Raw genomic sequence first — 17,725 nt, 5'->3', positions numbered from 1 at the left:
CACAGGGCTCAGTACTGGGACCTGTATTGTTCAACCTTTATATCAATAATATTGTCAATGGATTGCAAGGGAACATTCAGTTGTTTGCGGATGATGGGAAGCTGGGAAGGGTTATCAGTAATGGTGCAGATGTGGCAGCCCTGCAAGAGGATTTGAATAAACTAGACAGATTGGTAAATGAATGGGGATGTCGGTTCAATGCAGCAAAATGGAATGGGGATGGGAGGATGCATACTCGATTGGAGGAGCTGTACTGGAGGAGAGAGGGGAGTTAAGAGATCTGGCGGTGATGACTGATAGAAAACTGAAATTCAGGGAGCATATTGCAAAGGTGGTGAGGGTAACTCAGAGGATTGCCACAATACTGAGAAGGATGCTGGCCTGCAGAAATATATAAGATCAGACCCTGATCAGACCACACTTAGACTATTTTTCTCAGATTTGGTCCCCAGGATTTGAAGGGAATAAATTGACTGTGGAAAGGGTACAGAGGCAGATAACAAAGATGGTTTCAGGACTGTATGAGTTATGAGGATCAACTGAGGGAATGTGGACTGCAGAGTTTGGTGGATAGAAGGAGAGGTGATATGATCAAAACTTTTAAACTGTTGAACTGTTGAGAGGAAGTTACAGGGTAGACATTGGAGTGTTCTTTCACATGGTGGAAAGGCAGGAAGGAGCAATGACAAGGAGCCATCCCTGGAAGTTACGAAAGGAGACTGTGTGCAAGAGGGTAAGGAATGGTTTCTTTGTGTGGAGGGTGGTTGAACCTTGGAATGCATTGCCTGAGAGAGTGAATGGTGCGGGAACAGTCAATGGGTTTAAGGAGTGGTATAATGAACTTTGTGTTTCCTAAAAACGACCTCCCACGATGAGGCTTTTGTCTCCATGGAGGCCTGGATAATAATAATAATAATAATAATAATAATAATATGATGTGTGATTGGTGTTCCATTGACTTTTACACCTTTTGTTGAGGACAATGCTTTTTAATGAGTTCTTGGATGAAAATACTGAATTACTGCACTTATATTTTGATGGTAATTTGAAACAAATCTTAATGTTAGAAAGTCTATGTTTTCTTTGTTAATATCTGAATGTTTTCCTGTATTGATGGAATCAAATGCTTGTTTAAAATCCACAAAACAGCAATTATGGTCTTAACCCTTGTCTGATGCAATTTTGGCCAGACTAAAGCCAGCTTCTTATTATTATTATGTTAGTTGTTTGTAAATGTTATGTAGATGAGTCTGCATTATTTTTACAAAATTTCGTAAGAGTGGTAAAGAAGAGTAATTGGTCTATAATTGTTACATTTTTGAACATCATCTTTTTCATCACCCTACATTAAGTGCATTTCATTTCCCTGTCCAAAATTGCATTTCTATCATACTACCACTACTACTCTCTCCATTCAGTGGCACTCGTCTTACCAGTTTCACTCTTTAGATCTTTTACATCTCCTCTCGTTTGCTCTGATTTTTGTTCGTATTACTCATACTCCCATCCAGCAAGTCTCTCCAGTTGATTCATACTAAATATATTTAAATGCAGTCTATCACTTCTGTACAAACCCATTCTTCTCTTTCACTCTCCTCAATAATCTCTTGATACGCAATCTTGCAATTCTCCTTCTCTCCAACCAAATCACTGGTTTCTGTACTTATCACTAGCAGTTTTGCTCAATATTTCTCACATCCAAAGCATCAATCACTTTGTTCATCCTCCCTCCTGTGAAATAGACTTGTGGACCCTCTCATTCACCACACCTTTAATAATGGAATCGCCATACATCGTCAAGGTATATGGTGTATATATTTGAATCTAATGAATATGAAAGAGATTTTGTTGATTTATTACTTACCACATATCCAGCAACCAATTCTGACTTCATAGTTGTAACAATAACCAGATGACTGGTCTATGTTTTGACAGAAGAGGCCATTTGTAAGATCACATGTGACATTTTGACCAGAAAGATGGTAATCATGTCCTGTAATTATTTCACGACACTGGATACGGACAGCATTTGTGCACCTGCCAGAGGCAAATATTATTTTATCTATAGGTTCCTCATCTCCTAAATTAAATGGACTAGGCTCAGACAGACTTATCCATGGGCCATACTCAATACATATTTCTGAAAAATGAAAACACAGTTGTTAAAATAAATTACGAAACATATTCCAAGAATAGTTACACGCATGCACGCACATGCACAAATTTCTTATTTATCAGTGATCTGTTTATAAATAATGAAACCGGAGATTAAACTGGATAAATGTATGCATTCTAACAAAATTTTCCTCTGAGGTTTTTTTTTTTTTTGTTATTAAAATTAAATTACACAGCAATATAATTCTATGAAATTAATATATTTTTATTTGCTTTTACCATTTTTTTAATAGCATAATTTTGGCTATAATAAAGAAAAGCAGAGAATTGGATTATGAAAAAATATGAAATAACCACTGAAGAGTAAACAGATGTAGTAAGAGAGGTCTCAATAAATCTGCAACATAGCTATCAAAATTTAACCTTATTTTCATTTACACTCTTAGCATCCACAAGACATTCCACTCATCAACAAGTCTCCACATCAGACTTTCATGCTGCACTTTAATGGAATAATTTACAGCACAAAAAGAAATAATTAAACAAGTTTAATTGATTTCAATATTTATTTTGTTTCAGTCAAAGAGACATCATCAGTAATACAATGTTAACATTGTAATAACACACAAAAAACACACGGAACAATAAGTGGAATAAATTAAGTAGAATAAATCTCTAACATCCTCTTCTCTTAAGGTTGTTTTCGTGTTAGGGTTCCTATCATATACTGAATGTTAAATCGGTTGTAGATGGGTCAAAGAATCATGGAATCAGGGTATACCTGCTGTGATTTTGCTTTCAGGCAATCAAATTCCTTGCAGCTCCACTCAGATTTTGCAATTGCTGAGGGAGGATTTGGTAAGTTTCACCAGTCCCAGTGGGAATTTGGACTGCAAGAGTTTGAAAAGAAGCAAATTGTGGCATATTTTATTGAGTGCTTTGGTAAAGTCCAGGAAGACTATCCCTGGGGGATGCTTCCAGTTGAACCCTATGATGATGTTTTCTATACCTCTGAGAACTTGCTATCCATTGGAGTTGTTTGGAATCTAAATTGCCCATTGAGGATGAGATTTAATTCTTTAGTGACTTTCTGTATCTTATTAGTATCATCCTTCAGCTGTTTTCCTGGGGCATGTTTGGAAGAGTGTTCCTCATGAAGTATCCCAAACAACAACCTGCAGCTCTTCAAAAACAACTCAATAAATTTCTGTCTCAGTCCTCATCTGCATCCCACACATGTACTGATGGGCTTATAGGTTGTTTGACCCTCTAGTGTATGGGATCAGTATATATATATATTTATTTTTAAAAATAGAAACAGAGTCCTGTACATTACAGAACATGTGTTCTGGATGTCTTATAATGATGATGTTCCTGGCAGCAGCAGCAGCAGCCATTAAAGGTTCTGCTCAGGGCCAGTTCTAATAGGTGTGCAGGGAGTGCATGCACGTAGGCAACCAAATCTCTAGGGTGGCTGATGGAATAAATTCGATATAGCCTATAGTTAATTTTAAAATATTGGCTATGAAATAGGAAGAACGTAACATTGTTAAAACTTATAGCAGTACTAACTTTGAAATATCTTCTTTGGGTTTCATTCGCTATCTCTTTAAAAACCTCACTCAACAAGGAATGTTCATTCAAGCAAACCATAGTTTTGGCCTAGTTTTTTGCTACTAAAAATAAGTAATTGGGAAAACAATGGAATTACAATTTTTTGTTTTTTTTTCTAGTACCTGTTATAAAATATACCACTGTCTTTCAGACAGACTGACGGACAGATCGTAGTTTTTTCGGAATCTGTACAGAAAGGCTCAAGTCAGTTTGGGTCATTACAACATTTATTTATTCATTCAAAAAGAGAAAAAATAATTTGTGCTTATTATTATTATTACCATTATTATTAATGTTTTTTATTATATCTTTAGATATGTTGGATAGGAAAACCAAATGTCTGTCTGGTGCTTTTTATCACAAAAGAAAGAATGAAAGTGATAAGGAAAAGGAAAAATTACATGGATCCATACTGAAATATGTAAAGTTAGATGAAGATAACTCAACAACATCAATCACTTCAGAATCTTTTCCAGGCAGTAAGGGCGAAATCAAAGTGGAATGTGAAAAATCAAATGAAAAGTTTAAATTTAGTTAAGAACTGTGCCAGGAGGAAGAGTCAATGCCGAAATCGCAAATTATCCCCACAGCTTGATTTCTACACAGGCCTTCTGGTAATTGTGCTGAATTCACGACAGAATGTAATTCAGGGGATCCTTGTACCTGGTCATCTATTGTTAATAATCGGTTATTAGAACTCATGATTCATAAGGGACGTGTAACACCTCAAAATATAAACTTTATTAAAGATAACAATGAAAAATCATTTTTCACATCACAGTTTGTAAGACTCTTACCTAATGGTGAAAAAGTCAAAGAACTTGGTTAATCTATTCTGAAAAATCCAATAGTGTATTTTACTTTTGTTGTAAGCTGTTTGCTTTAAAGAAAAACAAATTAACAGATAGTCAGGGGTTTTCAGATTGGTGACATTTGGCCACTAATTTATCACGACATGAAACAAGTGTAGAACATATGCAAAATTGTAAAAAGTAGTATAAATTAAAAACATGCCTTGACAACAATTGCACAATTGATAAAGAACAGCAACGATATTTTGAATCTGAAAAAAGGCAATGGCAAGCCATCATCAAAAGAATCGTTGCAATTGTACAGTTTTTAGCAGGGCAGTGTTTGGCTTTCAGAGGTACAAACAATAAATTATATGAAGCAAATAATGGAAATTTTTTTAAAGACTGTAGAAATGTTGGCAAAATTTGACCCTATTATTTCACAGCATGTAAACAATATAACGGAATCTGAAATTCTAGAAATCGTATACCCCATTACTTAGGCCATTCTTTTCAAAACGAAATTACATATGTTTTAGCAACGGCATTAAATAAAAAATTAAAGAATTTGTAAAAAGGCGAAATATTTTTCTATAATTCTCGACTGCACTCCAGATGCCAGTCACATTGAAAAGATATCATTTGTAGAAAGAATTGTAAATGTTGACACTTCTGACATTGCAATTCAAGAATTATTGATTTGCATGGACAATACATGGACAAGGGTATGATAATAGGGCCAATATGCATGGCAAGCATAATGGTTTGCAGAACAAAATTAGGAATATAAATCCTAGAGCCTTTTTTGTACATTGTCCATCACATTCTTTAAATCTTGTAGTAAATCATGCTGCCAAAAACATTTGAAACAGTTGATTTTTTTAACATTATCCAAGAATTGTATACTTTTTCTCTGCATTCTCTTATAGATGGGATATACCAAAAAGCAATATTCCTAAATTGACACTAAAGCCTGTAAGTGATACAAGATGGGAGAGCAGAACAAAAGCAGTGCGACCTCTCAGATTGCAATTAAAGGAAGTTTAAAAAGTTTAAATGATATATCGAGGCAATGGAAGAGATATAAGGAGACAGGTGAAGAGAAGATGCATGAAGAATATATGAGACGAACCAGGAGAGTGACAAGTAAGGTAAGGAAGGAAAAACTGGAATATGAGAAAAGATTGGCTCTTAGATCGAAGGAAAATCCTAAGGAATTTTTTTAGCTATGTGGCCAGTAGGAGGAGAAATGACTGTTGAAGAATGACATTGTTGGATAAAAATGGGAATACAGTGACTGATCAGGAGGACATAGTGCATTTGTTCAATGAACACTTTATTGGAGTATTTCATCATGGAGAAGTAGGTTTCAATACTAGAGGGACAGGGTAAGTTCGAGGTTTAGAGGTGCAGGAGGAGAGTGTGTTCCAAATACTGAGTACTCTGGATGTTAGTAAAGCAGTGGGACTGGACGGTATTTCACCACGAGTTTTGAGAGAATGTGCTAGGGAACTGACAGTGCCTATGACCTGTCTTTTCAATGAAAGTCTGGCATCAGGAAAGGTGCCCATGGAATGGAAGGAAGGTAAGATAGTGCCATTGCATAAGGGTTGTAGAAGACTAGAACTGTCTATTATAGGCCAGTTTGTGTGTCATCAATAGTTAGTAAGATCTTGGAGAAAGTAATGAGGGACCGTATACAGCACTGGGCAGATGAGGGTAATGTTATCTATGAGAGTCAACATGGATTTGTGAAGGGGTGCTCTTGTTTTGGCAATATGCTAGCCTTTTATGATAAAGTTACAAGAGCATTAGATGAGGGAATGGCATATACCGCCATTTTCCTAGACTTAGGAAAGGCATTTGACAGGGTGCCACATGATAATCTGATATTCAAGCTGCAGCACATGGGTCTGGATGTCAGATTGGTCAACTGGATTCAGGATTGGCTGTCTGATAGGTATCAGAGAGTTGTGTATGGTGGAGCAGTATCAAAGAAGCAGAAGGTTACAAGTGGTGTTCCACATGGCTCAGTGCTGGGACCTATATTGTTTAACCTTTATATCAATGACTTGTCCGTGGATTGCAAGGGGATATTCAATTGTTTGCATTTGATGTGAAGCTGGGAAGGGTTATTAGTAATAGTGCAGATGTGGTAGCCCTGCGAGAGGATTTGAATAAGCTAGACAGATGGGTAAATGAATGGGGATGTCAGTTTAATGCAGCAAAATGTAAGGTCTTGAGGTTTGGGACACATCGATGGGAGGAGTTAGACTGGAGGAAGTAAGGGAGATCAGAGATCTGGGGTTGATGATTGATAGAGAACTGAAATTTAGGGGACATATTGCAAAGATAGTGAAGGTAACACAGAGGATTGCTGCAATAATGAGAAGGACACTGACCTATAGAGATAAAATGGTTATCATTCTGTTGTATAAGACTCTGATCACAGATCTGGTCCCCAGGATTTGAAGGGGATAAATTAACTTTGGAAAGAGTACAAAGGCAGATAACAAAGATGGTATCAGGACTGTACAATGTTAGTTATATGGATTGGCTGAGAGAGTGTGGACTGCAGAGTTTGGTGGATAGAAGAAGGAGAGGCGATATGATAGAGACTTTTAAACTGTTGAGAGGTGGTTACAGGGTTGACACTGGGGAGTTCCTTCGCTTGGCTGAACAGCGGGAAGGAGTCATGACAAGTTATGAAAGGAAACTGTGAGAAAGAGGATGAGGAGTGGTTTCTTTGCATGGAGGGTGGTTTGAAAAATGGAATGCATTGCCTGATGGAGTGGTGAGATTGAGAACAGTCAATGCGTTTGAGGAGTGGTATGATAGACTTTGTGTTTCCTAGGAGGGACCTTCCTTGACGAGTCTTGATAGACTTGTGTTTCTTAGAAAGGACCTCCCACAATGAGTCTTTTGACTCCATGGGGGCCTGAATAATAATAATAATAATAATAATAAATAAAGACAAAAGTCCCCTATGAGTGCTGTTGGCTGGCCTTAGATGTTGGGTGGGAGGCTTAAGAATTAAAATTTCCCAGATTTTGGAAATGCGTTGATTGGACTTTAATGGTATAGATGCAAAACAGATTGATAAGAAAATAACCATTTATTGACTTAATTGCTAATTTTTCACTGGTATTCCATCCAGCACCTTCAGAGCAAACAAACAAAGTTGTGTGCTCTGAACACTTGTTACAGTCACAAGACAACCACAATCTGGTGTAACAGTGGGACTAGTATGAGTAACATCGCATAGCCAATGACTAGGTTTGAGAATGGCTGTATTGATAGCTAGCTTTTCCAGATGTTCCATGTAGGAGTTGGTTGGGGGGGGGGGAGAAAGAGGGGGATCCCATAGCTGACCCATTTAATTGTTTGTATATTTTACCTTTCCGTGTAAAATAACCTGCCTGTACTGTGAATTTAAATAGCTGAAATGTGTAAGAGGCAAATTGTGAATTTAGTAAATGAAGGGTTTCAGTTAGTGGTACGTTCGTAAATAGTGAGGAGATATCAAAACTCACCATTAAGTCTGAACTTTTTAAGGTATGGTTTTCAAAAATACTTTTTAAGTGGATAGAATTTTTAACAAAAGATGGAGAATTGTTTGTGAAAGTCACTAGTGTTTGGCCAAATGTTTAGCAAGTTTATATGTAGGACTGTTTATACTATCTACAATAGGGTGTAGAGATGTACCTCGTTTGTAAATTTTTTGGAGCTCTATATATATATCCTGGGTGTTTTAATGTGGAAGGGATTGAGTTTGTTGATTGTTTCTTTAGGCCAAGAAGTGACTTTGTTCAATAATTTGCATACTTTATTCTTTTGAGTTGGTGGGATCCTGATCTATAATTTGGTATGTTGACAAGTCTTGGAGAAGTGCATGCATTTTGCTTTCATATTCTCTTGTATCCATCTAAAAAGTATTTGAGAAAATCACACCTTAAAAAGTTCAGACTTAATGGTGAGTTTTGATATCACCTCACTATTCACGAATGTAGCATTAACTGAAACCCTTCATTTACTAAATTCACAATTTTCCCCTGATATATTTCAGCTATTTAAATTCACAGTACAGGCAGGTTATTTTACATGGAAAGGGAAAATATACAAACAACTAGATAGGACAGTTATGGGATCCCCCCCTTTCTCTCCCCCCAGCCAACTTCTACATAGAACATCTGGAAAAGCTAGCTATCAATACAGCCACTCTCAAACCTAGTCTCTGGCTATGCTATATTAATGATGTGTTTGCTATTTGGTCACATAGCCCAAACACATTGAATACATCTTTAAAGCATCTAAATTGGTGAAGATTTGGATGGAGATATTCAGTTGTTTGCAGATGATGCAAAGTTGGGAGGAACTATGAAGAGTACAGAGGATGTTGTGGCCTTACAAGAAGACTTGAATAAATTGAGTGATTGGGCACGGGAATGGGGATGTGAGTTCAATGTTGAAAAATGTAAGGTTTTAAAATTTGGAAAGCAAAAATGGGATGCAGAATTTATGCTTGGTGAGGATATATTGTCAGAGGTGGAGGAAATAAGGATCTGAAATTTAGGGGACACATAGTCAAAATTGTGAAGACAACACAATGGCTTCTGAAAATGATGTGGAGGACACTGACTTGCAGAAGTATCGAGATTCTTGTTCCATTGTATAAGGCTTTGATTAGTCCACACATAGACTGTTGCACCCAGATTTGGACACCTAGTTTTCAGAAGGATGAAGAGATGTTGGAAAGGGTCCAAAGGCGACTGACATAGGTAGTTTCTAACCTCTGGAATGTTGAGTATGAGGAAAGATTCAGAAAATGTAATTTGCAGAGTCTGGTGGACAGGAGAAAGAGGGGAGATATGATAGAGACCTACAAGTTATTAAGGGGTTGTTATAGGATCAATGCTGGTGAGGTTCTACAGAAAATAGTTGGAGACCAGGGAAGAACCAGAGGTCATCCCTGGTAGCTGTATAAGGAGGGTGTGAGTAGGGGAGTGAGAAGCAGGTTTTTTTCATGCAGGGTTGTGAATGATTGGAATGTCTTGCCTGAGAGTGTGGTGTCTGCTGAGAATTTGAGAGTGTTTACAGCATGGTATGATGAGCTATGTGTTTGATAAAAGGACCTCCTGGATGAGTCTTTGACTCCATGGGGTCTTGGATATTAATAATAATAATAAATAGTCAGCACCCAAAAATCCACTTTACAATGAAACTAGAAATTTGGTATCTTAAAAACACTAACCCATAGAGCTAGAGCAATTTGTTCCAATTACATTGCTCTCACTGCTAAACTTTCTCACCTACATCACACCTTCCTGACCAATGGCTATTATCCCCATAATGCTCCCCAAAAATCCCCCCCCCACTGTCTACCACAGAAGACTACAACAAAACTGTCACCATCCCATACATAGGCACATCTGAAAAGATATCCAGAGTGCTTAACAAACACCAACTACACACCGTATTTAAACCTTATGTGAAGTTGGCAACCCTCATCCATTCACCTAAGGACAGATTCTCTCCTTTATCACATCCGGGAGTCTATGAAGTGCCCTGTTCATTTCATTGAGCCTACTATGGACAGACAAGAACTGTGGACATCCACCTCAGTGAACACAAAAAAATATATCTGACACTTTCAATATGGCAAGTCGGGTCTAGCAGACCATGCTGGATAGAGAGGTTGTTCCTGGAATCAACAGAAGCCTTGAAACATACTCCAGATCTCAACAAGTATGGCTGTATAAATATACCAAAGATTTGGGAGACAGTTATCCTAAAACCAAATTAATACCTGCTTTCTCTCTCTTTTTTTTTTTTTTTTTCAACTTAGATGGTGCCTAATTAGGACTTTAGTCTTTGTGTTGCATGCTACAACTGCTCATACTAGCCCCACTATTCCACCGGATTGAAGTTGTCTCGCTACTGTAACAAACTTTGTTTGTGTGCTCTGAAGATGCTGGACTGACTACCAGTAAAATATTAGCAATGAAGTCAATAAATAGTAATTTTCGTATCAATCTGTGTTTGCATTTACACAGTTAAAATCCAATCAACATGTGTAATGAACACATAAGCCTTTCCGCACGGTTCAGATTTTGGAAAGTTTAATGCAAGCATATTTATTAAGATTAGGCTGGTCTGCTGCTGCAGATTAAAAAAAAAAAAAAAGTCTTTCAAGTTTCTATTTGCTGTAATGGAGCATGGTGGTTTTCTTCCATCTGATTCCATAAGGTATCCAAAGCATAGTCTGCTAGGTATGACTGACCATAGTTGCAGGGACAGATGTATTTTTTATTGTGTTCTTCTAGGCAGATGTTAGCATATCTGACCCTGATATGACAATTTGCAAGAACAAATAATATTGTAAACACCTGGAAGAGAGGAGGAGGAAGCTGATTCTTTGGCGAGTGGAGAAGGGAAGCCAGCTTCAAATAAGATTTTGAAAGGAGTGCAGAGATTATATTTCTTCAAAGTTCTGGCTATTTTTTCTGAAGTGCCCTGGATATAGGGAATAGTGATGGCATTACTGTAGTCTTTATGTTGAGACAGATGTGAGGGGGGAAAGATATTAATTTGTACATAATTTTGGCATTAAGTGAACAAGAGGTTTGCCAAATAAACAAGTTCCGCTGTAAGGGAAGCCTGGATGGAACAATGGTTGGAGGCTCTGTTGACAAGGGTTTGATGATACCATATTGTTGAGAATGGGAATGGTAGGAAAGTTTATGTATGTAACTACTTGCATGTATCTACAAATTATCTGTCTCTTCCATCCCCTCACATCCATCTCAACATAAAGATTACAGTAATGCCATTATTATTCCCAATATCTGAGGCACTTCAGAAAAAATAGCCAGAACTTTGAATAAATCTAATCACTGCACTGCTTTCAAACCTCATTTGAAGCTGGCTTCCCTTCTCTGCTCTCCTAAGGATCTGCTTCCTCCCCTCTCTATTCCAAGTGTCTATTCCAAGTTCCTTATTATGTTTGCTCTCTCTCTCTCTCTCTCCCTCTCTCTCTCTCTTCTCTATCTATCTATCTATTTCTTCATGCAATCCATATGCCGATAATTAAAATCTCCCATTAGGATCACCTTTCTCTTAAATGGCTGATCTATGTCTAAGCATTTGGTGATCAATGACCTCTATATTCTCTGTCTTATAACAACATCATAATGCAATATGCTATTCTATTAATTTCATTCTCACATCACATCAAATATCTCCAAGGTATCCAAAGGCATGGTCTACTAAACATGACTGGCCAAGGCAATCACTGCACTGCTATTTTCATCTGCATCCTCAGCAGGCATAATTCTTCTGCAAGCATTAACACATGCCCCCATCCTCCCTTTTCTTCTTCTTATCCTTCTGGAAGATTCTTCATTCCTCTCCTTTTATTCTTCCCTGTATATCTATCATCATTAACCAACTTTAAATATCATTAACTAACTATCAACTTTTTTACGAAAATCTCATAGTTTCTACATTCGGCTTTGAAATAATGCTGGATTTAATATCCACTTTACTTATATAATTTTGCATTACCGAAATGAAACCTTTTGACTCTTTATTTTAGTAAACACTTTCATGCACTGACTGAGAGTTCACTTGTGAAAAATACACCACTCCAACATTTCAAGTTCCTTAGTACTGAATGAGAGTTTTTGCTCTCTCTTAAGGTTTCTTCTCCTGTCTTGTCCTGCTGAGAGGACTTAAGTTTTCGGGGGATTTTGCCTTGAGAGAGCATTTTGAGACTCCAGGGAAAATGTTTTCTGGTGTGGCCTGTGGGAAGCCTTGCCAGTGAATGGTTTTCCCTGGAATATGAGCAGTTCTGCTCAGTGGTAAGGTGAGCCTGTCACTGAGTGGAACCAACACTGAGTTGGACGATCCTTTGGTCATTCGTTTAGAGTGGTCTGGGGGATCACGTCATTTTTAGAGAGACCCTTTACTTAAACAGTGGTCTCTGAGGAGAACCAACCAGTTCAAAACAGCTGTCAGGCCAGTGAAATCTTAACAAAATAGACCAATAAAAGTCAAATATATAGACGCTTTGGGAGTGTTTATCTCTTCTAAGTGGTCCACACTAAGGCAACTGATGAATGCCTGTGAATGTATTCCCTAAGCTCTCTGGTCAACCTTTTTAAGAAACTTTAATAGTTTCTACATTCAGCTTTGAAATAATGTTGGATTTAATATCCACTTTACATAGATAATTTTGTATCGCCGAAATGAAGCCTTTTGGTTCTTCTTTAATTTAGTAAATCATTAACCAAGTTTCATGCACAACTATCCCTAAATGCAAACATTTTCAATCTTTGCACAAATTTTGCATCAGTTTTATATATATATATGACAACTCTACTCCTTTTAGGGCCAATCAAAAATGACATCTTTCCTTGATCTGTTTGCTATTCTACATTTCTCTCACCATTCTAATTGCTCTTGTTTCACAGTTCCCTACTCTCACTGACTTCATCACTTTCATGGATTCTGTCATTTTATTTTTCTTTTCCATTTATCCTTATCATTTTCCAGTTATCCAATGCCAATGTCTGCTTTCCACCTATACTTTCACATCTTACTTCATATATTTCTGATTCTCTCTTTTATCCTTGGCCACCTTTGGTTTACTTTGATTTTGTGTACTGCCTCTTTTGTCAAACAGCAATCACTTATTCTGAGTATCCAACCTCTTCCCTTTGAATTCACTCTATATATTCAAAAATTATACACTGTGAATCGCACAATTCAGCAGTTATACCATTTATTTTCTTTGCTTACCTTCTTACTTCGTTGTTATCATACTTGGGCAAAACAATGCCTAATTTTCCAAATATATCATAATTCTTCATTTCTTACAACTTTCTCAAATGCCTTTCAACATTCTTTTTGTCACCTTCTAAGTCATTTGTGTCAAGTCACACAGAAAAGTAGTTTATTATTATTGTTATTATTATTTATTTATTTATTTTTACTTAATCTAAAAGAAATTAATCATATGAAATATATATTGAAAAAAAAATTCTTCTTCAATGTTTATTTATTTATTTTATTTTTATTATTTCAGCCAAAGTGACATTTTCTGTTTGGAATACCAAAAAAGATAATGTAATGAAAACTAGTATTGAAAAAAAGGAGAGGAGACAAACAAGGATACTTATAGGATAGATATTAATTCTGGAGCACAAATGGAAGAATACAATCTGAATAAGAAAATTTGTTGATATCCACGGATTCTTCTAAATTTCTTCTGATGGTAAACCAGAGGAAGCGTGCAGATATCTATTCTTGGGTGGGAAGTAATATGGCATAGTCATGTATGCAGTAGTTGAAGGAGACAGATTATGCCTGGAGGTTTGCCTTATCTTTGTGAGCTGTTATAACTAATTACAGGTGGCAGGGTAAGCATAGCAAGGAAGAAGCTTCAGTAAGCAGTCCTTACAAAGGCCAAGGTGGTTAGAATATCATTTGAGCAGAAAGCAATTTGGACTGTAGTTTTCTGCAATTTGGATTTTTTGATGGTTTCTTTCTTCTTTTTGCAACTACTGCAGGTTATATTTTAGCATGAATGCATGGGTGGACTGCTTCTTCATCCTCTTGAGATATGATGAATTCTTTTTTCTTGGACTACATTTTCACACTTGTTCATGAATTGATAATGGTTGGAGAGTTTGAGATTTGGAATGGAATAAGGGATGACAACCTTCATTATCATTAGAATTATTTTTGTTTAATTGCAGCAGATGTCTGAATCAGGAATATAGAAACAATAAAAATCATTCCGAGTTGAAGCAGAAGTTTCCCATTTATCATCTCTGTAAAGATGCCAAGTGGGATCTCTGCAGTGATGCCAAAATTTTCTCTTTTGCATAACACCCTTTTGAATGCTCCATAGGAAAGGAACAAAAGAAAACTTGGGTAAGGTTATATTCAAAATTTCTAAGAGGAGAGCTGACATCTATAACACACTTGGAAGGAGAACTAGTTAAGACAAGGCCAGCACTACAGAGAACATGGTGAGGATTATCTGGAAATTGATTTAGTAGGTGGCAATTTGCATTAAGTTATTGCTAACAACCAATTATTATTATTATTATTATTATTATTCAGGCCTCCATGGAGTCAAAAGACTCATCGTGGGAGGTCCTTCCTAAGAACATAAAGTCTGTCAAGACTCATCGCGGGGAGGTCCCCCCCCCCCTAAGAAACACAAAATCTATCATTCCACTCCTTAAACTCATTGACTGTTCTCGCGCCCACCATTCCATCAGGCAATGCATTCCACGGTTCAACACCCCTCCACACAAAGACACCACTCCTTGCTCACAATTTCCTCTTGTAACCCCCAGGGATGGCCTCTTGTCATCACTCCTTCCCGCTGTTCAACCAAGCGAAAGAACCCCCCCAGTGTCAACCATGCAACCACCTCTCAACAGCCCAAAAGTCTCAATTATAATATCCCCCCTTCCATCCACCAAACTCTGCAGTCCACATTCCCTCAGCTGATCCTCATAACTATCCTTGTACAGTCCTGAAACCATCTTTGTCATCCGTCTTTGTATCCTTTTCACAGTTAATTTATCCCCTTCAAATCCTATGGACCAAATCTGAGAACATAATAATGAGTCCAAGTGTGGTCTGAACAGAGACTTATACAACAGAATGATAACCCTCTTATCTCTGCAGGTCAGTGTCCTTCTCATAATTGCAGCAATCCTCTGTGTTACCTTCACCACCTTTGCAATATGTCCCCTAAACTTCAGGTTTCTATCAATCAACAACCCCAGATCTCCTGTCTCCCCTACCTCCTACAGCACAACTCCTCCCATAGAGTATGCAGCACCCCATCGATGTTTCCCAAGCCCCAAGACCCTACATCTTGCCGCATTAAACTGATACCCCCATCCATTCGCCCATCTATCCAGCCTATTCAAATCCTCCTACAGGGATACTACATCTGCACTATTACTAATAATCCTTCCCAGCTTCGCATCATCCGCAAACAACTGAATATCCCCTTGCAGTCCACTGTTAATGTCATTGATATAAAGGTTAAACAATATAGGTCCTAGTACTGAGCCCTGTGGGACCCCACTTGTAACCCTCTGCCTCCTTGAAACTGCTCCACCATACACAACTCTCTGATACCTATCAGACAGCCAATCCTGAATCCAGTTGACCAATCTAACATCCAGACCCATTTGCTGCAACTTAAATATCAGCTTATCATGTGGCACTCTGTCAAATGCCTTTGCTAAGTCTAAGAAAATTGCAGTATATGCCTTTCCCTCATCTAATGTTCTTGTAACTTTATTATAAAAGGCTAGCATATTGCTAAACCAAGAGTGCCCTTTCACAAATCCATGTTGACTCTCACAGATAACATTACCCTCATCTGCCCAATACTGTATACGGTCCCTCACTACTTTCTACAAGATCTTAACAACCACTGATGACACACAGACTGGCCTATAATTAGACACTTCTAGTCTGTTACCACCCTTATGCAAAGGCACTATCTTACCTTCCTTCCATTCCCTGGGCACCTTTGCCGAAGCCAGACTTTCATTGAAAAGCCAGGTTAAAGACACTGTCAGTTCCCTAGCACATTTTCTCAAAACTCGTGGTGAAATACCATCCAGTCCAACAGCTTTACTGACATCCAGAGTACTCAGTATCTGAAACACACTCTCCTCCTGTATCTCTAAACCTCGAACCAGCCCTATCCCTCTAGTCAGTTTTAACTACATTAGCAAATGTAGTTAAAACTGACTCATCTAGGAAGAAATACTCCAATAAAGTGTACATTGAACAATTCCACTATGTCCTCTGATCAGTCACTCTATTCCCATTTTTATCCTACAATATCATTCTTTCATAGTCCTTTCTCCTCCTACTGGCCACATAGCTAAAAAATTCCCTATGATTTTCTTTGGATCATAGGGCCAATCTCCTCTCATATTTCAGTTTCGCTTTCCTTACCACACTAGTCACTCTTCTGGCCTGTGTCTTATATTCTTCATGCATCTTCTCTTCACCTGTCTCCTTATATCTCTTCCATAGCCTCTTTTTCGCAAGCAATTCCTGTTTAATATTGTTTGTCATCCACTTTACTCCAAATTATGTCCTCTTCTTCACTCGTGGTATACAACTTACCATTGCTGCTAACAAATATCCTTTCACAATTTCCCACGCACTAATGATATCCCAGCCTTCCAATTCCTCCCTCCGTGAAACTTCCCGAAGTTGACATCTAAGACTATTATAATCACCTGCATTATAATTCCACATAAGTTCCCGTCTCTTTGATACTTCTGCATGTATTCATTTTCCTAGTCAAAACCATATGGTCACTCTCTCCAACTGGTGGGAGAGACGTCAACTCAGTTATTATCAACTCTTCTGATGCTATAATCAAATCCAAAACTTTTGAACCTCTTGTTCCCTCTGTTACATGTTGACTAAGACATTTGTCCCTCAAGAATTCTAGAAATTCCATTCCCCTATTGCCACATGCATCTTCCTCTCTCCAATTTATACTACTATAGTTAAAATCTCCCATAACAATCATTCTTCTTGCACTTGCCAAACTTAGCAGTCTAAACATCTCCTGTTCCCTATCCTCTGTGCTCCTGGGTCTGTAGCAACACCCCACTAAATATCCTGTCTTGCCTACCTGTACCTCACACCATACGCTCTCAAAATCATTTTTCTGACTTCCTTCCAAAGCCTCCACTCTTAGAGGACATAGGTCATCACTTATCATAAGCAGTACCCCACCACCACGCTTTCCCCTCCTATCTTGACGAAAAATGCTATACCCAGCGACTTTTATTCCTGTTGTTATATACCCTTCTGTCAACCATGTCTCAGTGATCGCAATAATTTTTGGCCAGGCTGATGCTATCTGTGCCACCAATTCCTCTCCCTTATTCCGGATACTCCTGGCATTAGTATAAAGCATATAAATGCCATTGTTTCTATACCCAAATATACCCAATACCTCACCATTTCTTCTACCTTAGTGGAAATGATAAATAGAAGCAGTTTCAGCTGTGTATATTGAAGTTCTAAAAGAAGGTAACCTCACAGTTTTTGTATTTCACATTTGTTAACAATGAATGTCAAATTGGACAAGTTAAAGTTCAGTTGTTGATGAGGTTGGGGTAAAAATGACAGGTTTAGAT

At 37.7% G+C, this 17,725-nt stretch overlaps 1 protein-coding gene across 4 annotated transcripts in view; it reads right to left on the bottom strand.

The window, feature by feature from the left end:
• The window catches only part of LOC150094462 (hemocytin-like), a 2,636,009-nt gene that overhangs the window by 956,432 nt on the left and 1,661,852 nt on the right, over nucleotides 1–17,725 (bottom strand). For all 4 annotated transcript variants that reach the window (XM_090412206.1, XM_090412207.1, XM_090412208.1 and 1 more), the window contains one exon: nucleotides 1,865–2,140. In XM_090412206.1, the coding sequence (XP_090268332.1) occupies nucleotides 1,865–2,140 (276 nt within the window). The remainder of the gene's footprint in view (nucleotides 1–1,864; nucleotides 2,141–17,725) is intronic.

The sequence above is a fragment of the Typopeltis vanoorti genome, chromosome 22, assembly GCF_054136105.1.
Source record: "Typopeltis vanoorti isolate ZY-2024b chromosome 22, IOZ_Tvanoo_1.0, whole genome shotgun sequence".
Taxonomy (NCBI): domain Eukaryota; kingdom Metazoa; phylum Arthropoda; class Arachnida; order Uropygi; family Thelyphonidae; genus Typopeltis; species Typopeltis vanoorti.
This window is presented reverse-complemented; position numbering and strand designations above follow the sequence as displayed.